This window comes from Agelaius tricolor, unplaced genomic scaffold (assembly GCF_023055355.1).
Source record: "Agelaius tricolor isolate 1412-34295 unplaced genomic scaffold, bAgeTri1.0.p SCAF_7, whole genome shotgun sequence".
Classification (NCBI taxonomy): Eukaryota; Metazoa; Chordata; class Aves; order Passeriformes; family Icteridae; genus Agelaius; species Agelaius tricolor.
The window spans coordinates 31,567,423-31,592,535 of record NW_027269267.1 but is presented as its reverse complement, the minus strand read 5'-3'; the positions used below and the strand labels follow the sequence as shown (position 1 = coordinate 31,592,535).

General features: G+C 40.4%; 2 protein-coding genes across 19 annotated transcripts in view; one reads left to right on the top strand and one right to left on the bottom strand.

The window, feature by feature from the left end:
* Positions 1 to 20,663, top strand: part of EIF5B (eukaryotic translation initiation factor 5B) — a 37,852-nt gene extending 17,189 nt beyond the window's left edge. For 7 of the 11 annotated variants that reach the window (XM_071430824.1, XM_071430817.1, XM_071430825.1 and 4 more), the window contains 18 exons: positions 1,524 to 1,619; positions 2,522 to 2,614; positions 4,049 to 4,132; positions 6,316 to 6,611; positions 7,229 to 7,336; positions 7,454 to 7,564; positions 8,425 to 8,492; positions 9,644 to 9,785; positions 11,334 to 11,465; positions 12,109 to 12,291; positions 12,419 to 12,580; positions 14,163 to 14,294; positions 15,600 to 15,731; positions 15,841 to 15,917; positions 16,028 to 16,192; positions 17,203 to 17,341; positions 17,883 to 18,044; positions 18,897 to 20,663. In XM_071430824.1, coding sequence (XP_071286925.1) covers positions 1,524 to 1,619; positions 2,522 to 2,614; positions 4,049 to 4,132; positions 6,316 to 6,611; positions 7,229 to 7,336; positions 7,454 to 7,564; positions 8,425 to 8,492; positions 9,644 to 9,785; positions 11,334 to 11,465; positions 12,109 to 12,291; positions 12,419 to 12,580; positions 14,163 to 14,294; positions 15,600 to 15,731; positions 15,841 to 15,917; positions 16,028 to 16,192; positions 17,203 to 17,341; positions 17,883 to 18,044; positions 18,897 to 19,004 — 2,390 coding nt within the window. In that variant the 3' untranslated portion in view covers positions 19,005 to 20,663. Of the gene's footprint in view, positions 1 to 1,523; positions 1,620 to 2,521; positions 2,615 to 4,048; positions 4,133 to 6,315; positions 6,612 to 7,228; positions 7,337 to 7,453; positions 7,565 to 8,424; positions 8,493 to 9,643; positions 9,786 to 11,333; positions 11,466 to 12,108; positions 12,292 to 12,418; positions 12,581 to 14,162; positions 14,295 to 15,599; positions 15,732 to 15,840; positions 15,918 to 16,027; positions 16,193 to 17,202; positions 17,342 to 17,882; positions 18,045 to 18,896 lie in introns of those variants that run through there. The other 4 variants (XM_071430818.1, XM_071430820.1, XM_071430822.1 and 1 more) reach the window with 4 other exon arrangements.
* Positions 20,664 to 22,811: 2,148 nt separating this feature from the next.
* REV1 (REV1 DNA directed polymerase) overlaps positions 22,812 to 25,113 on the bottom strand; it is a 55,483-nt gene continuing 53,181 nt past the window's right edge. For all 8 annotated transcript variants that reach the window (XM_071430805.1, XM_071430806.1, XM_071430809.1 and 5 more), the window contains 2 exons: positions 24,802 to 24,904; positions 22,812 to 23,232 (listed from right to left, as the gene is read on the bottom strand). In XM_071430805.1, coding sequence (XP_071286906.1) covers positions 23,121 to 23,232; positions 24,802 to 24,904 — 215 coding nt within the window. In that variant the 3' untranslated portion in view covers positions 22,812 to 23,120. The remainder of the gene's footprint in view (positions 23,233 to 24,801; positions 24,905 to 25,113) is intronic.

Below are 25,113 nucleotides of genomic sequence, written 5' to 3'. Positions count from 1 at the left end.
GGCTCTGTGTTTATTTTTTTTCCTGTCTGGAGCTAGGAGGGCAACTACAGAGTGATTCCATGTAAAGCTGCTCTGTTGTCAAGAAAGGCAGTGTGTGCCCTCCTTTCCCCTTTATTTCTTAAGCAGATTTAAGTGCCTGTATTTTTATCTTACACTTTGAATATCCAGCTTTTTAATATAGTCTACTTGCAGTTTAAAGATGTTACTTGTGTAACTTAGGAAAAAGCACTTAAAGAAGTGGTGTAGTCTAAAGGCCAGGAAAAGCACATGGGCTGTGCTGAAGGTCTTGTAAGACCAGTGATCTGGATCTTGTTGAATTAATTCACCTGCTTAGTTAGGCAAGTGCACTGTTTTGCTTCAAGAACAATGGGGAAATCCACAGAGAAGACATGTTTTTCTCTGGGATTTTCCAGGACTATGTAAGAGCTTTCCTCCTTTTCTGTGAAATATAATCTGTCTCCATTAGAATGAAATGAAATTGTCCAATATGTTGTAAGTAAAATTGTCCAATATGTTGTAAGTAAAATGTCCTAAATTGTTCTTGGTAACTGGTTTGTGACTAAAAAAAGAAAGTAATTTGTGGGAGCTGAGTGTATTTGTAGAGTACACTATCTGACACTTTACTGGTAGGTGGATGTATAAATGTAGGAATCTTCATAGCTAGTAAAATGTTTGGAGCTCTTAAACATACATGAAGGCTATTTCTCCTTGGTTGTTGCTGTAGCTAGTAGAATCTTTCTATTTGTGCCCCTACAACTGGATTTTTGTCAGATTTGCAATATTAATGACTCAGTACCTGAAAAAAAATTTGAATGTGCAGCAGTAAATCAGTTTTTAATTTGTCTTTGCACCAAACTTCTGGTTTTGATGGAATCTCTTAATATATTACACCTCCCACTTCCTGGTGAGGCAAAGATGAAGCTGGTGAATTGAACCTGGCATTATTTTAAAACCATCAGTATTGTACAGTTAAAATACCCTTAAAACCAAAAAACAAACCAAAACCCAAAACCCTGAACAAACAAAACAAATTGAAAAACACAAACCTTCCCTCACAGCAAAAGGGAAAATGTTTTCTGCTGAATAACTGCTCCAAATTGTCTGAAACTAGGACCACTGGCAGACAGGTTTTAAGTGAATTTTTACATAGCAGACCTTAAATTGTTAATCATGACATTTGTGTTCATGGCATTTTATGCAGGTTTGTGATATCTTCAAACCTGCAGTCGTAGAATCTGATTGCTTTGTTTAATTTTTGTTTCATTGCCATTGCCTTCCTCCAGTTATCTGTTTCAGTTTTTACCCTTCTTTTTGAGAGCAGTCAGGACTATCTGAAGAACTATACTTCATTCAAGTTTTCTAGCTTTTGAATTCAGACTTTTAAAAACGATAAAATATGCATTGAACCTACTTTCTACTCTTTCTTTCTCCATCTTCCAGTTTCTGAAAACATTCTTATTTAAACCAAAGTTTGTTTATTAATTACCTGGATTTTCTTTTTAACAGTTTTTTTTGTTTTGCAGGTGTTGAAGTGCCATCAAAAGACTCTGTGCCAAAGAAGAGGCCAATATATGAAGACAAAAAGAGAAAGAAGCAGCAGCAACCAGAAAATAAAGAAGGTGTAGTTTGCATATAGGGATACCTAATTGATTAGTCACATTTCTGGAAGTATTTCTAAAATAAATCAGCTGATCTTAAGCTAATTTCATTTTGGGGTTTAGATTTTCTAAATGTTGGGCATGTACAGGGTGTAAAGGCCTTTTACAAATGTGATGTTGAATGCTTTGTGTGCATATGTACATCAAATGCAAAGTAGTTTAAATAATAGTGACTTATAATTAAGTCTGAGTTTGTCCCAGGATCAAAATACATTGATCCTAGTTTTAGTACTTTTAAGTTGGAGACAGTTTGTTCATTTGCTTTCTGGTATATAAAACCAGTTTTCAGCTCCTGGGTGCAAGTTATTCAGAGCAGTTCAAAGAGCTTGCATTTTTGAAACCTTGGAATTCATTGTACTGGTAGATGTAGGTTGAACATGTCAGTTTTTTACTTTCGTGGTTTTTTACTTTGCTCCAGGGGATTACTGTGGCTTTTCTCAAGCCTAACCCTTAGTTTAAAAATTTCAAAATTTCAGATGTATTTCTTACTTAGCTATTTTTTCTTCTTTTTATTTTTTTTTTTGATATTGGTTACATGCCTGCTTATCATTTATGGAGTGTGTGTAAATAATTGAAAATGGTGCTTATCTGAATCGTATCATTAAATTTTTTTTTTTTTTTTTTTTTAGTTTTCATTTTTAATGGAACAGTAGGGGAGGTTTGGGTAGTTCACTAGTATTACTTCATTTTCTCTTGTCTTTTAAAGAAAGTGAGGAGTTTTTAAAGTCAATAGCTGACCTATCTTATAAATGTGTTCAACTGCTTAGAAGGCCAAGTGTTTTCCAAATAAACTGGAGTGGAGCTGTCTAAGTCAGCCAATTTGCACTTTGAAAGTATGTAGCAACCAACTTCCTGTCTTGCAGTTTCAGAAAGTGTGGGAGTAACTTCCCCAGCTGAAGACGCTGTAGAACTGGAAACACCAGTGAAAGAAGAGGCTCCTCTTCCTGTAGATCCAGGTTGGTGGTAATGCTAATAAATTTCAAACGTTTAAGCTTGTGTATCAGTGCTGCATGATGTCAGTACCTTGCTGGATAGGGCTGAATGGCCATCCTTTCTTGAGGCAGTTGCCTTTTCTTTTTTTTTTTTTTCTCCTTTCTTAAGGGAGGAATTGATGAAATTTTATGGAGTAAAAGGCATGAAGCTTCGGTTTCTTATTCTGGGTGAACTCCAGTGTTCAACTCCAGTGTTCAATTGGCTTGATCAGTTTTCTCAAATGAGCACATTCAGTGCCTTATTCGCTCCCTTGACTTGTCACTTGCTTTTACAAGTCTGTTTTGTCAACAGTTGGGTGGAGGAAGGGAGGAAATAATGCTGCTTCTAGAATTGATAGTGCAGTATTCACAGTGATTGTATTCTTTCTGCCAGATGTTTTGCTTTCACAGGTGCTGAATGAAGAGGATATATGTTAGCTTGTGAAACTGAGTTATCAGCAACTTTGCTGATCAGACTGTTGCCCTCATCTTTGCCTATACACAGCACTTGCTTGGTCAAAATCACATTGTACTGGACTTCTTTCTCTGCAAGGAGACTGTTTCAATTTTTACCCTTCTTAAGTCAGACAAATACTGACAAAATGTGCTGCTTTTGAAAACAAAGCTGAATGTGTCCAGTGATTCTAGCTTGACTTATCTCATGATGGCCATTCCACTGCCTTAAGAGAAGGGCTCACTGGCAGAACATTAATTCCTAGCTAGTATTCTAGCAGTGTGGAACCTAGTCTTCCTTTCAGAGAGCTGAGATTTATGACATGTGTGCTGCAGCAAACATATGTTGTATAATGCCTCTTTTGGAGAGGGTTGTATGTTTGCATTTTTCCATTTGTCTCTCACTAAGAGCTGCAGTCTTTTCATAAATCTAACTGAATTCCTGCTGAATTAATATGTTTAATGCTTCTGGAACCCATGGTATATTTATGTTAAGGCACCTGATGTCCTTTTTATAGACAATTTGTATATTCTCACTAGTTAAAATTCTACTGTAACTTGTATTCTTGCTTCTCTGCTAGTTTGTTTGTTACACATGGTGACTGTTAATTGGGCAGCTCCTTGCAAGGATAGTGATTGTGGTACGGGTTTGTGTGGCAGGCATTATGCAGGCATTGGCATGATATGCAGGCAGGAACTAGATGAGTAGGTTATCTGTCTCTTCCACAAAAGTTTGTCTAGGCAAAGATGCTAGCACTACATGATTTTTGTGGAGAGAGTTGGAGATTATTTTTTAAGTATGCTGCATCTTCTTTTTATGGAGTGTGGAGATACTTCAATAGAATTATGGTAACAGAAACCTGTGAGTTGCAGTTGTCAGTATGTCAAAAGAAGGAGCATCTAAAAATGTTATATCTTGCTGGACTGACTTTTTTTTAACTTCAGTATTGGGTTTCTTGGTTTCAGAAGAAAAAGAGGAAGAAGATGACACAGAAGATGCAGGTCTGGATGACTGGGAAGCTATGGTTAGTGATGAAGATGGAGAGAAAGGTGGGCATGTAAATACCACATGTACGTTTTTTCTGGTTAAGAGGCTTTGGGCTAAGTTTTCTGTTTCTATAGAAAACATTATTTTACTTAGACTTTTCCTCTGCTCTGTTAGATAAATTGTAAGGTAAGTATGATGATAAATACATACAAGAACCTCTTCTCAAAAGCAGAGCTTTCAGAAGCCATGCAAATACTGCTTAAGACAACCCTTTGGAAATACTCTTCTGTGGAGTTACCATCTAAAATAAATGGGTTGTAATTTTTTTATCCTTTGTTACGGGAGTAGAAATCCTCTTCTCTAATATGTGCTTAAACCATCTCTGTGAGCTTTGGGAAACCTTTTACCTGGGATTGTATTTCTCTAGTAATCATTTCAAAGCTGTAGTATTTTTATTATGTGAGTCTGGCAGCATCTAAGAGAGTACCCCTGTGAGAAGTTTTCAAAGAAGTGAGGGAATAAAATGGTGTGAAGGTGAAGTGTGCATGTGCTATAGTAAATTCTTCTCTACAAGGAGAGGCTGAAAGAATTGTGATTGCTCAGCCTGGAATAGAGAAGGCTCTGGGGTGACCTAATTGCAGCCTTCCAGTACCTAAAAGGAGCCTACAGGAAGAATGGAGAGAGACTATTTACAAGACCATGTAGTGACAGGACAAGGAGAAATTGATTCAAACTGAGAATAGGTTTAGTTGAGAAAGAGCTTCGTTACTGTGAGGGTGGTGAGACACTGGAAGAGGTTGCCCAGAGAAGCTGCAGATCCCCATCCCTGGATGTGTTCAAGGCCAGGTTGGATGGGGCTTTGAGCAACCTGCTCTAGTGGAAGGTGTCCCTGCCTTTGGCAGGGAGGCTGTAACTAGATGGTCTTTGAAGTCCCATTCAGCCCAAACCATTCTGTTATTCTATGATATGCTTTTTTGAGAGTCAGGTTTAGAAGAAAGGAAATAATTGCCAGAACATAAATATTTCTGTGCATGTCTGCCAAAGGTCATATTCTTTTTGTGCTCAACAGCAGTGTTTATGGGAAACTTGGGGCTGTGCTACAGTGCAGGGATAACTTTGTTCCAGTGGTAGAGGAAAGTTTATTTCTCTGAGCTGTCCTGAACAGGAGTTGATTACTGGACTTGGTGCTTCCTTAATATCTTAATTGCTTCTTAAAGATTATTTATTCATCAAGCACTTGTAACTTGCCTATACTTCTGACACCTGTGCTTTTGAGTGTAATACTTGACATACAGATACATACTCCAGAATGGATTTAATTCCAACACAGATGTGTTCCTCTGGTGCTTTTGAGTTCTAAGAGCTGCTTGCCTTCTTGAGTGTTTTAGTCTGGCACCACTGTCCTGGAGAGGACATAGCACTTCTTACTGCTTGGCTTTGAAGGCACTGCCAATGGGATACAGAAAAAGAGCCTTCCTAGGAGTTAGATTTAGTGTATTACTAAGCTGATGGACTATGAATGTAGCAAGGAAATGTTACTAATCTCTAAGAGCAGTGAGCCTGCCAGCAGTGTTGTAAGGAGGACAATCCATGGTTTTAAAGTGATCATCAGCTTGCCTTGTATGATTTTACAGGTGATTATAAATGGGAAGCTTTCAAAGAAAGAAAATTACTTATTGATAATTCTTTTTGTTTGTTTATTGAAGAATTCCTATGAAAAATTCTCATCTTCTCTGAACCATCTAAGAAAACTTGAATATGAGATTTTTCTTAATAGGCATTAAAGAGACCATTTGTTCTGATTATTATGTCTGCTTAAATGTGCCTTCCTGATCAGTAGTGTATAGAATCCATATTGTAATGATTTGGAGTATTTTGGCTTTATTAAAAAGGGATTGGTACATTATTCCTTTATGAAGTGCACATGACTTTAAAGAATGTCTGAATGTTTGCAAATAATGTTAAACATAAGTGTGCTGATAATATCATTCTTCACTCCACCCGAAATTTGCTTTCTTTTTGGATTTGAAACACAAGCCAACAACTCTTAACATGAAACACTTTTTTTTCTGCTTTTTTTTTTACATTGAAGTTGAAAAATGATCTTGACAAGCACTTATTGTAGAGCCTACTCTCAGTCCTCATTCTTCTCTAGTAGTCTCTCTTGCTTTTTTGGTGCCATCTCTCCCCAGAAGTGTAAACTTTAATAGAGAATTTTTACTTTACTCTTTTTTTTTTTTAACAGAGAGCAAACCTGTCCATATTGAAGTCAAAGAACAAAATGAAGTGGATGATGAAGAGGAGGAGGAAGAGGAAGAGGAGGAAGAGGAAGAAGAGAGTGAAGAATCTGAAGACAGTGAAGGCAGTGAAGATGAGGACGAAAAGACTTCAGATGAGAGAGAGCCAGACTCCCAAGCTATTGGAAAACAATCTATGGAAAAGAAGCCCAGCAAGGAAATTAGCTCTGATTCTGAGTATGACTCTGACGATGACCGCACTAAGGAGGAGCGTGCTTATGACAAAGCTAAACGGAGAATTGAGGTATTAAGATACGCTTGGATTCTTGTGTTGTATAACAAACAGATTAATTTTCAGTTTATTTTGTCAAATTTGTCAAAATGGTGGTTGTGTCAGGGCTAATATTTTAGCAGGTTCAGACATTGTATTAATTAAGAAAAAAAAACTTGGTTTTGTGTGAAGATAAAGTATTTGTTTTTAGGTAACTTGACCACAAAGATGGCAACTTAAGTGTTGTTCCCCTCCACCTCTATATCCCTCCTGGAAAAAGAGGCTTTTGTTTTTTACAGATAGATATTTTCAAGTTCTAAAAGATGTGTCTAAACTGTTCAGTGCTTTCGTGGCTGCTAATGTTCTTGTTTTCCTCACCCAAGGTGCTTGTTCAGAATGCACCTTCAGCAAAGCTACTGTTAGTGCTTATAACAATTTAGCCTACTAGACTGTTAGAAGAACCAACCAAACAAAAATGTAACTGTTAGTCAAAAAATTTTGATTTACCAAAAGAGGGATGACAGACCTTAAATTGCCTTGAAAATATAAGTCCTACAACTAACTCTGTGTTTGTGTGTATGTAATCAAGTCAAGAGGGGAACTGTGGTTTTTGGTTTATACTTACCAATTTTTGTGTGTCTTTTACATAGAAACGACGAGCTGAAAACAGCAAAAATATGAACACTGAAAAGCTCAGAGCACCAGTTATCTGTGTCCTGGGGCATGTAGACACAGGCAAGACCAAAATTTTGGATAAGGTAAGGTGTGGAGTGTGAAAGCACTGGCTGTGCCTCTTGTTTAAGCATTTATTTTTTTGGTTGAAGACAGAAGGAATTAGAGTGTGCTCAGAAGTTTCTGGTCTTTTTTGTCTTTAGCTCCGCCACACTCACGTGCAGGACGGTGAAGCTGGTGGTATCACTCAGCAGATTGGTGCAACTAATGTTCCTCTTGAAGCTATTAATGAACAAACTAAGATGGTGAAAAATGTAAGTTACAGCACTTCAACAACTGCATCTTAACAAATATGAAATGTAGACTAATAAAGGCCTTGTGAGATTTCCTGGCATGGACAGATGTACTTCCCCCCACCTCTAATTTTGTGGTCTATTGTTTTTTAATTCCTATCATTCCCCCAGCAAAGGGGAGGCTGTCTCATTTTTCATACATTTGATTTCAGTTAATGTATTACTGTTTCTTCAGAAAAATATGAAGGTACTGTTCACTCTGTTCTGGACAGTGCACATATGTACACAGACTGCTTACTTGTCAGTTTTTTGATTGTAAATTGAGACTCTTGAAACCTCTTGAGCATATTTTGTGTTCAAAACTCAGCTTTTGCTGTGTGTACTGAAATTTGGCCAATTTCTGGGTGATGAATTTTATCATGTTACAGATAGTAGTATAGTAACTGTTCTGTATCATTTGTTTTGGATACTATATCCTATTTTGCTTGCAGAAGCAACTGGCTGTCAAGCCTTGGTGTAGTAATGGCTTTTTCCAAGATTTAACTCAACTCAGTAAGCCTGTAAGCTTAGGAGAGAGGAGAAAATCATCAAGCCAAGGATGGTACATCTCACTACTCTGAAATGGCTTTTCTTCTGTAGGCTGTCTTGTCTTGCAGATTTTAGCTTAGCTTGTGGCCTGTTGACACCTGAAGGAATGTGCTGCATCATTTTTTTTAATGTTGAAATGACTGTTGACTGATTTGGTTTATAGACGGTGCTGGCCTTAAAATATGTATCTGGATTTTTGAAGTGCAGACTGTCAGTAATGTTGCCAGCTCTTATTTTGTTCTTTTTTCTTCTTGTGTAATCTCTACAAGATGGCTAATATTTTGAAATGTTAGTTTGACAGAGAGAACATAAAAATTCCAGGCATGCTGATAATCGACACTCCAGGACATGAGTCTTTCAGGTAATGTTTTCTCACAATGTTGTACTTCTCAGAACTGATGGCAAAAGCATCTGGAGATATTCTTAGCAAAGTGTGGTCTTTGCTTAATCCATTGTTTTAGTTCTCACTTGAAAAAAAGTCCAACAAAACCAACTTAAAGTAGAGGAATTAAGTGGATTTGCTTCATTTGCAGGTGCTTTTTATATCTGGTTAATTGCTGGCCTTTTATAGCTGATTAATTTTCTGTCTTCGTGCCAATTGAGCCATGAATATCTGAAAAAGCATGTAAATAAATAGTTAGTGTAAGAGGAAAGATGGAAGGAGGAAGCTAGCTGGAGGAAAAAAGGTGAGGATTTCAGGTGACCTAAGTAATCAAAAAATTAAAACTTTTTTCCTAGTCTCTCATTCATAGTGTCCCAGTTAAGATAACTGAGTTTCTAAGACTGGAAGTTACTAATTACCCAAGTCATCTGAGTCTTAGCAGAGATAAAATGCATTCTAGGAACACCAGTGGCATACAGGCAAGCCACTAAATCAGCTTCTAAGAGTAAAACATGACAAGCATAACTGAACTCACTGAGGTGAGATCTTGGATGAAATCTCGAAACAGAAGGATTAAGACTTTGATGTGATATTTTTCAGTAAAAACCTTTGTAAGCATTGAAATGCTGTGTTGTGGAGCACTTGGTAATGTTCAGATCAGTACCTAGGCATGATACCTCTTACAGCTTCTAGCCAGGTTTTGTTTGCCAACAACAATGTGATGATAGTCTCTTTACCTTGTATTGTATAAAATCATGATAGTCTTAGTGTTTATGCAGTAAATAAAAAAAGTTTTGTTCAGGTTTTACACTCCTACATTTCACTTTAGCTGTCTCAATTGCTGCTCAGAAAATGATCAGAACATATCTTGCATTGTAAAAATATATAATAATATGAAAACTTTCAGGATAATAATAATTTCTTAATGTAATAATTTCTTACATTCATTAATGTATTTTGTTAAATGAAAATTACAAAGTGTCATTTGAATGGTTTACATTTTTGAGGGGAAATAACTGATGAGCTTTAGCTTTTTGTTTGTCAGTGTAAGTTTGACATTGTACTTGGTGTTTTTATAAAGGTTCTGTTGCTAAATAACTGATTTTTTTTCCTGTCTTTTAATGTCACAGCAATCTAAGAAATAGAGGAAGCTCACTCTGTGATATTGCTATACTTGTAGTTGACATCATGCATGGTTTGGAACCACAGACAATTGAATCAATAAATCTGTTGAAATCAAAGAAATGCCCCTTTATAGTAGCTCTCAACAAGGTAGGATAGATTTTTTATCCTAATAGTATATTTCTCCACTCTAATAATGCATTTGGCATTTGACAATTGTCTTTTTTCTTCCTTGAACTGGAATTTTTTTTGTGTAAAATCTGAAGGGGTGGTTCTTGGGTCCTATTGTTGCATTTTTGTGTCCTTGATACCACAATGGCTCCACGGGAGCTTTGCAGAGCAATCAGTTCTTGGAGTCCTGACTGGTAAATTTTGTTGCCTTATGTAACTTCTCTCTATGATTCACCCTTCTGGAAGTTGTACTTCAATTGTAGGGTTTTTTCCTTGTGCCTACTTACATAGATTTGTGTCCATTTTCTGATAAAATTCCAACACAAGCTTTACCTTGACAAGTCATACTTCATTTTAGCCACTGATACTGGTCAGTTTGACTTGAAGACAAGCTGACTTTAGGCCATGGGGCGGTAATGTTGATCACCGGTGGAAAGTGTTTTGGGCTTTGCAGTATTAGATGGAAAATTTACCAGTTCTTTTCAGCCCTGTTTTTAAAATCCTCTGCATGAGAAATTACGCTGCCTTTCTGTGATGACTCAGTGAATTATTTTATATATATGGAAATTACTCACGTTCAATGACTTTGGAAGCCATCTGATATGCTGAGGGAGAGCTGTCAGAAGGCTGTTTGTGTGCAGTGTAAAAATTGCAATATACTTCAAAAATGAAAGGAGCTTTACGATGGAAGGTGGTTGGAACTGAGGAGGCCATTATCTCATTGCCAAAACCAGCTACTTTTTGAAAGAATACAAACAGCCTCTTGGATGGAGAGGTGTCCAGGCCTTATGGCAGAGTAGTAGAGAGTTCTCTCTTGGTCAGATCTGAGGACCCAGCTGTTACTCGTTGCCATCAAAGGCCTACAGTGAGCCTGAAATTAAATAACTATGAGCTCTTGCATTTTAAGTTATAGTTGTATTATTTGACCAGGTTATAATCAGTTTTCTTAAGATGTAGTTTTGATTTCTACAGCAAAGATATTTTTGGGCTAAGTCTGTCCTGCTTTGGCAGCTATCATGGGGAAGTGTTTCTGAAATACAGTTGTGTCTTTTGAACAACCCTTCTCTGGTCCCTTCTCTGTAGCAGCATGGGACAGGGTCCATATTTACCAGTAAATTTTAGGAGTTCTTTATAAAACTAGTGTGGTCTCTTTTCAGGAAAAAACACAAACACCTCTATGGTTTTGGGGTTTTTTTATGTGTATGTGAATCTATAAACCGGTCTCTTCTAATGTTTTATTTTAATCTTGGTGTAATTTATGCACATAAACTTTTTTCATATGAAAAAAGATTACTATAGCTTGAATTTTTAAAATCTGAAGTAACATTGCTATCCTGTAATACTGCCTGACATAAACAGAGCTAAATATAGCAGCCAAAGCAAATAAGAACACTTTAATTTGATTACTGGAGCAGATAAAAGGCTGGCTAAGTTGGTTGATAAAGTATTTCTCACTGATGATGTGGCATAAGCATAAAGACACCCTTTAGTAAACTGCATAAGATGACATACTGTTGTATTTTCAAGATTGATAGGTTATATGACTGGAAAAAAAGTCCAGATACAGATGTAGCTGTCACCTTAAAGAAGCAGAAAAAGAATACAAAAGATGAATTTGAAGAACGTGCAAAAGCTATCATAGTGGAATTTGCAAAACAGGTAGGTTGGAATATTCAAGCTTCTTTGCTTAAAAGTGCTAGTAAAGAGGCATGTGGTGGTTTGTTTTGTTTTGGGTGAGTGGGTGGTTTTTGTTTCATTTTGTTTTTTCCCCTTTCCTCAAAACAACTTGGAATATCAAGAAAGCTGTTGCTTCTCTTCTAACATATTGGTGTTAACCTCTTATAAATCAAACTTTGTTGGTTTTGCATTTTGCATAATTTTAACTGCTCTGTCCTTACTGCTGGTTTGGAGAAAAATAGCTAATTTCTGTGCATGGTCAATGGATAGCAGTTGAGGTTTTCTGTCACTGTTCTCTTTCTCTTTGGGAATATCCTGAGAGAATCCCATCTGTCTCTTTCTCTCGGATGCTGGCAGGGTATGAATCCCGTCAGTTTTGGGAACTTCCTCTGTTGGTGACATACAATGCTATCTAGAAGCTAGATGGGGTAATTAGCTTTGTAGAATTATCCCACACTACTTCCAAGTGTGGATTGAGGCTTCCATAGCATGCTGTCAGTAATAGTGTTGGCTTTTTAAATTGGGATTTTAAAAATGCAGTGCTGTTTGCCTGGGGTTGAATGTTACTGTCAATACTGATGTGTATATGTGCTTTTCCCTGTGTAACTGTTAATCCTGATTGCAGGGCTTGAACGCTGCCTTGTTTTATGAGAATAAGGATCCCCGCACTTTTGTTTCTCTTGTACCTACCTCTGCTCACACAGGGGATGGCATGGGCAGTCTGATAGCTCTTCTCGTTGAGCTCACACAAACCATGCTGACCAAGAGACTGGCTGAGTGTCAGGAGCTGAGAGCTCAAGTCATGGAGGTAATACAGCAACCCTTTCTTGAAATTCATATAGAAATTTCTCCCTTCCCTGCATCTTTCCTTCTGGTAAAAACTGTGTGTTTGCAGTGCTGAAATAGGAAGTGACTTTTTTCCCCTTTTCATTCAGGTGAAAGCACTGCCAGGCATGGGCACAACCATAGATGTTATTCTGATTAATGGACGTCTGAGAGAAGGAGACACCATTATTGTTCCTGGGGTAGAAGGTCCTATCGTGACTCAGATTAGAGGTCTGCTGCTGCCTCCTCCTATGAAGGAGCTACGAGTTAAGGTATGGCAGCTGTTACTCTACTGACATTTATAACCAGGAAAAAATTAAATCAAGCTTTATAAAAAAGAGAATGTAGTAGAATGTGGTTATATTAATGGTATCTAAAGGGGGCTTCAAGGGGAATGCAGGGGAAATCTGGTGTCTTTTTTGAAAATGTTCATGTTGGGGTGTGTGTTGTCACAGCAGTGGCAAAGAGAATGATCAAAGAATTACCTTGCAGTGAGGATTAGGGTGTGTATGCTTTAATAAGGGATTCAGGTATGTGGCTACATGTGAGAGGGAGATGCCCATCTCAAATGGAAATGGAGTGTACTGGTACAGCAACTTCTGAGTTAAAGTTATAATATTAGTAGAAGTGGTTTTTTAGTAACAAAAACCATATACACTTACATTTGAGAAAAGTGAACACATGAGTTTCTAGGGCTGGTTGGTGAGTGGTAGTGACCAAGACTTCTGCAGAATCTGCAGCCTCTTGGTGCTTTCAAGAGTTGTAGGTTCTGCTCTCCTTATTAGCCTGAGGAGAGGCCCTGAATTTGAAATCCTTCCTGCATGGCTTTCCTTGAAATGAGGAGACACAGAATCAAAAGGCTGTAAATAAATTAATATGTATATTAAGATTAATGCATGCAGTTCAAAGATGTTGAAAAGAACTGCTTTGATGTTTCCTGTTTAAAAGGGAAGGAATAAATGTCTGCACAGACTTGTTTCAAGGCAAAGAAAACCATATAGATAACCTAGGCAAATGTAATAGGATAAACCTTTCAGGTTTGGGAACCCTGAGCTGGGGAAGTAAACCTAGGGTAGCTGTTGGGCTTTTTTGATGCAGGCAGTGAGGATGCATTTTGATTCAGCTTGTTCATGTGGAATTGTCATCTTTGAAATAAGACCCAGATTCTTGGAGTGGAGGGCTAAAGGATAGAGGTTTGCAGGAACAAAGTGCTTATTCAGGAAGGAAGCTGCCTTGCAGTTTTAAGAAAAGGATGGGACATCCAAATAAAAAATTAGGAAACAAACCAGAAAATCCTTCTAACATCAATTTAAAGATCTTCAGAAATAACTGGTTTTGTTATGTCTTAAGAGCCATGCCCTGAGTGTGACATCTTTGAGGTTCCCCTGGATGGGGAGGGAACCTGGGAAATTGTACATGGAATTAAGCACATGAGCAGGCTGGACGGCCTCCAGTGGGAGAGTGAGGACAGCCCTTCCTGCAGAGAGGCTTGGGCTGTGTGTCAGTTAAGCTTTAGTGTTTTTGTTAAGCTGTTGGCATCTTCCCATCACTCACCTAGGGGGCTGAATTTGTGGGTCTTATTAGTGAGTAGATGCCTACTATTGCTTGCTTTTTTCTAGTACATGTTCCTTTTGGCCCCCTTCCCTGCTTTTAGATTTCCCTGTGCCCTGCCCACCTTGGCAAAGGTGCAGGGGATATCTGAAGGGGGAGGAGCAGGACGACTGAAAGGTGCAAAGTGTAAAGCAAAGACAATCATGATGAAAGTTGGGAGCTGCTGCACTTCACTGCTCCCCACTGTGTTCTTCAGCTGCTCAGCACAGAACTCCTTGCTAGTGTGTATATTCTCTTTTTCAGAACCAGTATGAAAAGCACAAAGAGGTTGTTGCTGCTCAAGGTGTGAAGATTCTTGGGAAAGATTTGGAAAAAACCTTGGCTGGTTTGCCATTGCTTGTAGCTCATAAAGAGGATGAAGTCCCAGTCCTCAAGGTGAGGTGGCTGATGTTGAACTACAACACACAGGGTAACTTGAGCTCTCTGGTGATGAAAGTCAAATGTTGAGAGCTGAATTTGCAAATAACTGGGTTTTTTGGTTGTTTTAAAAACTGTTCCAGTAACCTGTTTTGTGCCCATGTGAAGCTTTGGTGATGTGATGTTTTTAGTATCTTGACCATTAGTTTTCTCCCTGATATTTCGCTGGGGTGTCTCTGCTGCTAGAATAAGGTTTGAAAACAAGTATCATGGCATAGTTTGACTCTGTTAATTACTGATTTGGTATTTGTAGTAAATTATGGATATATTATAATCAGATTATATTAGGTACATGTCTACTAGTGGAGTTCTGCAAACTCTCCTAATTGCAAAGCTAATTTAAGTCTTTTGCAATAAATTTCTTTTGTGATTTACATGTTAAAAATGGTAGAGGAAAGGATGTAGCTATCCTAAACTCAAAACTGCTCTGTGTGTTTTGCTTCTCCAAAGGCAGGAAGTTAGTTTGCTAATTTACTTTTAATTTACATGTTGCCAATTTACACGTTGCTAATATACTCTTAATCATAGTCTTCCTTTAGTCTTCTGTCTACTTATTTGTACCTTTGAAGGGAGGTTAAACTTTTGGGATGTCCAAACACAGATCTTATTGCTGGGTCCATATGAGTATTTACTTCAAGTGTACTACTGGTAGTAGATACACAATGGCTAAAAGTCAATGGCAAAACCCATTCATCTGCCAGAGGAAGAGACTTTAGTGTTTGAGGTTAGAAGGCATAGGCTCTAAAAAAATGTGTTTTTTTCACTTCTCTAAAAGGAGCCAATTGGCTTTGCTGCTCTTGCATCCTGTCTGGTACTGAGGCCTAAAGAGTGTTCAGGATCCTTTCCAGCTCGTGGTTTTAGGTGTCAGCTTTTGTCATTGATCCCCAGGCAGCTGAAGGCATTGCCACACAATGTGGGCCATGTGTTTGCTCAGCCTTGCCAGCAGAAACTTGTACTGCTGGGGAAAGTGATGTTTGGTCTGCAGAGAAATGTTACCAGCTCTGAAGGTGGGCATCTGCTCAGTTTTATATGATCATCTTCCTACAAAATCCACAGGTCTAGTTCAGCTCAGGCTTTTCTAATGCCAGAAACAGTCAGTATCTCACAGGCTGTGTATGGTTTGCACTGCAACTCTGTCCCTTGGGACCTATCACCATGGCTGTTGCCTGTTTCAGCAGCTCATGAACAGGAAGATTTTGTACCCTGAGGCATAAATAGCAATAGAACTAAAACTTGTTTTCTCTCCTTTTTTTTTTCCTAAAGGATGAACTAATACATGAACTGAAGCAAACACTGAATGCAATCAAATTAGAAGAGAAAGGTGTTTATGTCCAGGCTTCTACTTTAGGCTCTTTAGAGGCATTACTTGAATTTCTTAAAACATCAGAAGTGCCAGTAAGTACTACTGTGCTTTGTCTGATGCCATTGATTCTGTGTTTAGTCAGTAAATGTTTCCTTTTCCCTCAGAGGTTAGTGACTTGATTTTTGTGGCTTTCTTCAACAGTATTCAGGAATTAATATAGGTCCTGTCCATAAAAAAGATGTTATGAAGGCCTCAGTTATGCTGGAGCATGACCCACAGTGAGTACCTTTGCTGTGCAGTGCTGATAAATGTGCAGTGGTGCTGCAGGCTGCTCTGCTGTGCTCTGTGGGGAGCCCTGTGCTGAACCTCTGGGCTGCTGTTCCTGCAGGTACGCCGTCATTCTGGCGTTCGACGTGAGGATTGAGCGGGACGCACAGGAGATGGCCGATAGCTTAGGAGTTCGCATCTTTAGTGCTGAAATCATTTATCACTTATTTGATGCCTTCACAAAATACAGACAAGATTACAAAAAACAGAAACAAGAGGAATTCAAGTAAGTATGAGCAATTGTCTTCTGGGTGTTTCCCAAATAAGTGTCTCTCTTACTTTAGTATAAATGAAGCTGTATTTAACTACTTGTTTCCTTATTACTTAGCATATGGTTCTGATAGAAAGGGAGGAGAGGAGGAAGAGGGTAGGACAATAAATTGATACTTTTCAAGAATTCAGTGCTCCGGTCTAATTGTCTAGATCTGGATTAGGCCTAGTGAGGTGAGAGCTGTGAAAGTTGTGCAGCAGATGCAGGATTCAGCTAGAACTGTTGTGTAATATGGAGTGTTTTTATTACAGTTTGCTTTCTGTACTTGGCTTCTCTTCCTAGATTGTGGCAGATGGGTTAGTCTTGCAGAGTTAAAAAAACAAAACTAAAAGGATTTGGATTCTATTGTTTCATATTCACATGATCCCAGTGTAGAGGGCTTAATTCTGACTGCAGTAACATGAATATGTAATCATTCAAGGATTTATAGGGACCAAAATTAATTTTTGGCATCATGTGTCATTGGGTGGCCTTCAGTAAAATAAGGACAGTCAAAATAAATGAAAATGTGTTTAGTTTCATATTGATCCCAACTTGAGTTTGTTTAGCTCAGCTTTTAAATGTATTTGTTCACTTGGCAAAAAAAAAACCCTTGACATTCTGGAGTTCAGGCAACAATATTTCTATTCCTGTGTTCATGTGAGGCTATAATTACACTGTAAAATTACTACTCCTTTGGTCTTGGTCTAAGTTGAGCACTCAAGCCTGTCAAATTAAAATCCATGCCAGGCATGAATGATTATTACTCCCTGTAGTTCTTGAAGAACAGATATGGACTAGAATTAGCAAGACTGGAAAAGAGGTTTTTTCCTGCTTTTCTCCAAGTAACTCCCCTAGAATGGATGCCCAAGTAGTATGGGAGAAGGCAGAGCTGTTAGTGATACACTGGAACAGTGGATGTATCTTTCAAAGTGACTGGAACAGTGGATGTATCTTTCAAAGTGCCTTTTCTTGTCACCTTCCAGGCATATAGCAGTGTTTCCATGCAAGTTGAAAATACTCCCTCAGTTCATTTTCAACTCTCGTGACCCAATAGTGATGGGTGTTGTGGTTGAGGCCGGCCAGGTGAAGCAGGGGACTCCCATGTGTGTACCTAGCAAAAATGTAAGTAAGGGTCTTTTCCCACTGCATGTTTGATCCAGATGGTGCTTCCTGGGATATGATGCTCCTGGGAGTGTTTGCATGCTTTTCCTCTGCACAGATTGCTGGTGGGAGATGAGGGTCAGACTTGCAAATCAGGTCTTTCTTCTGGTGCTCAAATATCTCACTGCACTCTTCCAGAAGAGTTGAGCCCTAGAGCAGGGCACAGGAAATGTGGCTGGAGGGCACCTGCCAGTTCTGTGCTGTGGTATTGAGTAATGGGCAAAATTGTCCTACCTGGTAGCTAAAAAAGGAGAGAACCAGCTCTTGACATTTTAAGGGCTAACCAGTTGATATCCCAGATGGGCTGTGGGAGGTTGGTGTCCCTGTCCTTCTCAGGATGGAGCATTTGCTGTGCTTTACATTTGGCTTGCCTGTGCTGAGGGGGCAGCTCTGCCAGTGCCACACTTCCTGCAGCAAGTCTGTGCCTCCAAACAGGAGTTTAGAGAAGGGTGCACGCACAGAGGTTTGGTGGATGTGTTACAGCTGCTTCATTGTATTACAGTTTGTTGAAATTGGAATAGTCACAAGTATTGAAATAAACCACAAACCAGTGGATGTTGCAAAGAAAGGCCAAGAAGTTTGTGTTAAAATAGAACCTATTCCTGGGGAATCACCTAAAATGTATGGACGACATTTTGAAGCAACAGATATCCTCGTCAGCAAGGTAAGAGCAATCTGTTTGTGGAGAGGCCTTAGGACAGAGTGGCAGCTTGCCTGAAGTGGAAATGTAGCATGAAGCCTCAAAAACAGGGGGAGGAGCCTTCTGTCACAGACTGACATTCACTTGGGAGGGTGTGTGTGGCATTGTGCAGCCCACGTCTCTGGAGCTGTGGTTTGAGGTCTGTAGTGGTGCCCCTGCAGAGGCCTAAGGAAGGAGGTGCTGTGGCTGCAAAGACCTTGGAGCTTAGAGCACCTGAGAGGGCAAAATGCCACACTCACTATTTGCCAGCTGTTTGTACACAGAGCTCAGCAGTCCCCCAGGGCACCACAGCCTGTGCCTGAAATTGCACAACGAATAGCAGCCTTCCAGTTGCTCTGACTATGGGGCACTGGGCTTGAATGAGGAGATGATCCTTTGCTTCATCTTTTGCTGTTGGAGGTAAAGCCACAGCTCTCCACCCTGCTAGCTGCTGTAAGTCACTGTGTCATAGGACACATCCTGCCACACACGTGCCAGGGGTGTGTGCCCACAAATGAAGGGCCAGCAGGGCCTGGGATAGGGACAGGCTGGGGTTGCTGGTCCTGTAGGCCCTGGAGACCCCTCCAGTTCTTGCCTTACTGCATAAGGTGTGGGATGGTCGGTCCAGCTGCAGCTCCTCTAGACCAGATAAGGGACACGGTGTGAGGAGAAATGAAGGGGAACAAATAGGTTGGGTCATTCAGCTGATGGGCTTAATTAAGCAAACGGGGGCTTAGAATGAGTTTACCTGGTGTGCAGATTGCCCTGACTTCAGAATACCTGTTTCCAGTGTGCTGCTGTTAATTCCTGTGCGTTTCTGATGGGTTTGTGTTACAGATCAGCCGTCAGTCCATCGATGCTCTGAAGGACTGGTTCAGGGATGAGATGCAGAAGTCTGACTGGCAGCTTATAGTAGAACTGAAGAAAGTGTTTGAAATCATCTAGATAACTTTTACAGCAATGGGGAGGCAGGAATAAACGCACTCTTCCTGTTACTAAAAAAGTTACCAACAAAGTCCTGTATTGAAGACAGTGTTGGATATATGTTTGGGAGGAAAATATGTTGATAAAATGTTTTCCATGAGAAACCAAGAAATTTACACTGGTTTGACAGTGGTCAATTTACATGTTCCCATGGTTCCAATGTGCCTGTTCACCTCTCCTACTACCCTTCCTAATACTGGCTGCTGTTTTAAAGTTTGCCCTTCCCTCTCTTACACCTTCCTTCCACCCTTTTTCCCTCCTTCTCTCCAAAATAAAATAAATTGAATTTTTATTACAGAACTAAAGCTCTTTCACTTTTATACTGATGAGAGCAGTACTGCAGTATTTGATTAACCAAGCTTCTGCAGACTTTGTGATTCTCGGGACATTTTTGATGTAAGAAATACTTCTTTATTTATGCATACCTCTTTCCTTGACTTTTTTGACTTTTTTTTCCAGCATTCTTCTGCTTTGTGCCTATAGAGTTTTTTTTAATAGAAAATTAGGCAATTGGGTATCTCTGTATTTGCTTTGTGTGAAACAATTGTTGTAAAAGCATAGCTGCCCACCTTTTACTGCTTGTACAGTTCATGGAAGTCAACTGTAATCATTATAATGCAGAGCCACAAATAAAGGAGATGGACATAGCAGCCCATTTGTTTTACAGTTTGCTTCGGTAATCCAAATTTCACTTCATGGGCTGTGGCAGATGTGGAAAGGCCAGGCAGGGCCCCTCTTGCCTCCCTCTGCTTGGCAAAAGGGTGGAGGCTGTTCCAGCAAAGGCGTTTCCTCCTCAGAATGCACTTCCTGTGTGCTCAAGGTGGTGACGTCAGGCACGGAGGGGCAGGCCAGGTGTTCAGCACCAAACTCCCGAGGTCAGAGCAGGGATCTCTTCTCCAGCTGCTGCTCAGGGTGTGAGCTCCTGCCAACAGCTGCCAGGCCAGGAGCTGTGACTGTGGATGCTGCATCACAGCTGTGGAGCCACCCGACAGCGTGGGACTGAACCAGCTCCAGCGTGGATGTATGTCTGTGATGTTTGACCAGGAGCCAGTCTGCAATCCCAGCATTCTCCTACCCCCTTTCCCCCTCTGCCTCCCTGCCTGGGATGACAGCTTGGTGGATTCTTTCTGAGGCTGTCTCTGGGTAACTCACAGCTCATGCTGATGGGAGCAAAACAAACATTCTTCAAAAGCACAAGCTGAAACAAAATTGAGGATTGTTTATGCAGCTGAGATTTTTAGTGTTTAAGATACTTACAAGAGTTTAACATTCAACATGCAGTTTGATCAGATTTCTTCTGTCACTTGGATTACTTTTTTTGTCGAAAAATCTGAATGTTTTGATTGAGACTATGTGGACTCCATTACAAAGGAACATTTAGTAACTCACCTCCTTTGCAAATGGAATTTAACTTTCTGGATTTTTTTTTGTTAGACTTTAAACTTGCCATTGAAAAGGACCTTTTCACTATGGTTGGTGTGTGGTGCAACTTCCCATCAGTGGGTGAACACAATGATCAGAGAGAGGAGACTGCATTTAATTGTTAAAATTTTCTTTTGCAAACTATGCAATCATGAAAACTACACTAATAAAAAGTTCTTCAGAACACAGATGTCAAAAGAGTGTGGTCAACGTATTCTTCTTTGTTCCCTCAAATCCATAAGGGTGTTCTTCCCATAGGTAAAATCTCCAGGAAACAGATATGCTCCTTTGGCAGGCTTCTGTTGTGGAACTTAAAACAGCCTGACAATTAATGCTGAGTCCTTTTAAAGATGCCAATTGTACATCTGTCTGAGTGCCAGTTCCAAAACCAGGGCTGTACCTGAAACCTGACTGCTAAAATACCTGCTTGTGTTTCAGCAGTACCTGCCTTGATGTGAGCTGCTGATGTGCTGGTTTTTCTAAACCAAGGTGAAGAGAAAAAGGCAGCTTCAAAAGCAGGAACTGAAGGGGCTCCAAAAGACCCAACCTAGAAACTAAGGGAAACTTGGGAGGTCTTGGCTCAGGCAATGTCCATCTCTCAGTCATGTATCGATGGCTGGATGCAAGGAAATGAGCACCAGCAGGGGTTTATTCACATGGATCAGCCTCCCCAGCCTGCTCAAGGTCCCTGCTGTCTCAGCCCTCCCTGTGCTGTGGGAGAAGCTCCATTACCAACAGCACCACTGGGGCCTGTGCTTGGGAATTGCCCTGTACCGAGGGGCCCAGCACTGCAGGGGCCTCTCACCAGTGCTGAGCAGAGGGAACAGCTCCTGCCTTGGCTCCTGGGGATCTTCCTCCTGCAGCCTGGCAGCTGCCTGTGCTGTGCCGAGCAAGTCCCAGGCCTTACTGCAGAGCTGGCCCCTCCCTCCCTCCCTCCCTGGGAGCAGAACCTGGCACCTCTGTGCTGAACTTCACAGGGGTCCCAGCACACCCCAGCCCCTCAGCCCATCCTGTGCCATCAGAAACGTGCTGAGGCTGCACCGCCCCAGCACCCAGGTCCTTTACAAAGGGGATGAATAGGATGGGCCTGGTACTGGCTCTGGGTACCACTTGGGCCTGGCCCCTAACAGGACTTTGTACCACTGACCACCACACCCAGTTTTCAGTTAACCTCTCTCTCCAGCCTGTTCTTCATCAGCTTCTCCCTGAGGATGGTACAAGAGATTTAACAAAAGCCATACTGAAGTAAAGGGAAGTGACATCTCCTGCCCTTCCCTCATCTCTCACCTGGCTGTAGAGGTCAGTAGCTCTCCCAGTGTGTGGCAGGAGGAAGCCAAGGTCACAACCTAAAGGTAAAAACCCTGCTGCCACTGCTGTGAGCTGTGCTGCAGCCAGGGATGTACCACAGAGCTTTCTCTGCCCCAGCTGTACTGGCAGCTGCAGCTGCTCTCCATGCAGCAGCTCCTGCCCTGTGCTAGGCAAGGTGCTTCCATTTCAGCTAGTGGTGCAAATACTGCTCCAGGGTTAGCTCCAGCTTGCATTTCTGCTCTCTATTCTATGCCCAGCATTAATACTTCTCACTTCCCCCCATCTTCTTCAACCAAGATTTTTCTTACCAACTTGGTTTTTGTCAAGTGTTCTTCATTCTCTCCAGGTCCTTTTTAGCCTTGTTCAACGTATTGGGCCAAGTACAACTGTGTGAGGCTGGTGCACACCTGCAAGAAGCAGACTTGCCCGAAATATGAACTGCAGGGATGCAAGCTCACCCCCCAAGCAGGGACACGGTGATGGAATGGTTTATTCTGTCTCAGCTGCTCCCGACAACCTAGTTTGTTATGCTGCATGGAGGAAATGTGTGCCACAGGCTGGGGAGAACAGTGGTGTTTTACAAATGGCTCTATCTTGAGTAGGAGCAATGCAGAGGACAGATGCAGGCTTGACCAATGCTCCATGTTGGCTACTCCCCCCCTCCTTTACAGTGCCACTTTGGGGTGACTTGCCTTCCTCCAGAAGCACGTGAGAGGTGACAGGACACCCAAGGTCAGACAGCACCCAGGCTTCAGCTGACATCCTCTGTGCTTCAGGAGTGACTGGGCCACCCTTGCTTGAATCTTTGAAGGATGAAACTGAAAATGAACTAATAGTCTTCCCTCAGCTTAAATTCTGTAATAAAGTTAACAAAGAAGAAACAAAAAATGGCCAGGTACCTGTACAGCAGCCTCCTCCATGGGTTGAGGCAGTGCCACTGTGTAAAACTTTGTGAAATGAATCAAAGCTGCAGCTTTAGTGAAAGGGGTTCACTATATTCAAACTGAAGCATCACAAAATAGAATCAGTACAAAAATATACATACAGTTCTTTATTAAACAACTGTAAACACTTCACTGTAAAAATCCATAAAACTTTATAAACAAACATTTTGTAAATAGATTCTATGCTACAATAAAAGAATTTTAACACAATTATTTACATGCAATACTGACAAATTTGGCACTTTCTGAAAAGAAATGTACAAAACACTTTGTTGTTTAAAAAGAAATTTGAAATTATAAAAACTCAGGGCATTACTATCATGCACTTTGCAAATACCTCACAAGCACTTATGGCACAGCTAGCAGAGAGCTCCAGGCTCTCATCAAGCTCTTTACTACAAGTTCAGATAACTTTTAATGTGCTTCCGTAAGTTTGTTGTAAAACTACCTGAACATTGTCAAGAATGAAGTCAAATGCCATATTCCAAACTGATTCCACAGATGACTGCATTAACCTGAGGGGGAAAAGGAAGAAGAGGCTGAAAATTACCATTACAGAACCAGTCCTTTTTACAATCACTTTTGGTCTTCACACTGGAAAACAAGATCACAACAGTTCCCCAGGAATGGAATTTGGATTCAGTCCTGGTAAAGCCCTCCCTCTCTACTTAAACACACCAAGCCTGACTTAACAGCACAAATTCCTGGTGTGAGCAGTGGCACAGCAGCTTGTGAATGCTGGCAGCTGGCAGTGGAATGAGCCTGTGGATTAAGTGGTGGGTGACCTTCCACCAGCTGCATACTGAAGACCAGAAATGGCAAGCTTCTGAATCCTCATCTTTATTTCCTCATCCCAAGACAGAGATGCTATTTCTCTATTTCCAACAAATGCCAAGTGCAATCAACACATTTGAATAATAGGGTTTGGGGCACTATATAATTTTTTATATATTCATTTTTTATTTTTTGTATTTATTGCTAAAAACAAAATCCACAGAGAACTACAAGTTCCCCCAGTGATGTGGGTTACTCTTATGATCAGCAGCTACAAGAAGTGAATGAAGGAACTGCCCAAGGAAAACAAAGCAGCTCTGTACTCTCAGTGTCCCTTCCAGATCGCTGTACTGCAGGAGAGCAGAGGGTTCCTGCACTCAGAGCTTTGGAGGGTGTAACATCAGTACTACATGGATGAGTGGGAACCTTTGGGGAGACACACTGCCATCAGGGCAGATCCAACACACAGGGACCAGGAATGGGACATTCTGACAATTGTGAAGAGTTTTATAAAGAATTTACTACACAGATTTCATGAAACAGTTCATTACACTGTGTATTTTGCATTTCCCAAGGCCTAAAGATATCATATAATACAAAAGGCCCAGTGAACTTCCTACACTTCTGTAGTCTTTTTGGTGTTGATTCATTTTGTGAAACATATTTGCAGATCTAAAACTTAGAAAGCTGAGCTCCATGGTTAAGCTTTAGTTAGTAAGCAAGTCATACATGGTTAAAAACCTCATAAACTCATGGCAAGAGTAATAAGAGCACAATAACAAAGTAACAGGAATGCATTTAAAGGCTGGAGTGAGACAGAATCTGGATACAACAAGAGAATGAAATTGGGTCTATAGATAGATACCATGAAAAAATGAACAAAAACAGGATGAAGAAAAGGGACAATGCTGATGAAAGTACAATCTTTGTCTAGAAATTGTTTCCCAGAGAAGCTGTGGATTCCCCATCCCTGGAAGTGTTCAAAGCCAGGCTGGATGGAGTTCTGAGCAACCTGGTCTAATGGAAGAAGTCCCTGCCTATGACAGGGGAGTTGGGCCTGGGTGATCTTTAGGGTCCCTTTCAACCCAAACCATTCTGTGATTCTATGAATTACAACTAAATATTACTCTTATTTTTTTCACAAAATACCTATTTTAACACTCCAACTCCTTCCCTCAAGCCCAGTATTCAAGCTTAAAACCACTCATCACTGGAATGTCTGATGGGTTAATGGGCTCACAATGCAGCATCTAGCGTATAAATTCTAACAAAAATAGTCTAAAGTTCACAAATACCAGCAATTAAGTTACCTTTTCATGTACTTGACAACCAGATCTAGCTTTTCCAAGTCTTTTTCTTCTATTAGATCAGTACAGTATTTCACAACCTGTAGAATGTCTTCTTCCATAGGATCTGCAATTAAAAAAAGAAATTTAAAAATGAGGTCTTTTCCCTAAGTATACGTAGAATATAATCACAGAATAATGGGAATACAATAGAAAGAAATTCTGCAGTGTCAGCATGTAAGGGGCCAACCTGACAATTTCTGTATTCTCACACATCTTCTTGACATCAGAAGCTGTGCACATAACAGGACTGCAGGGTCCTGAAATACCTGTGTT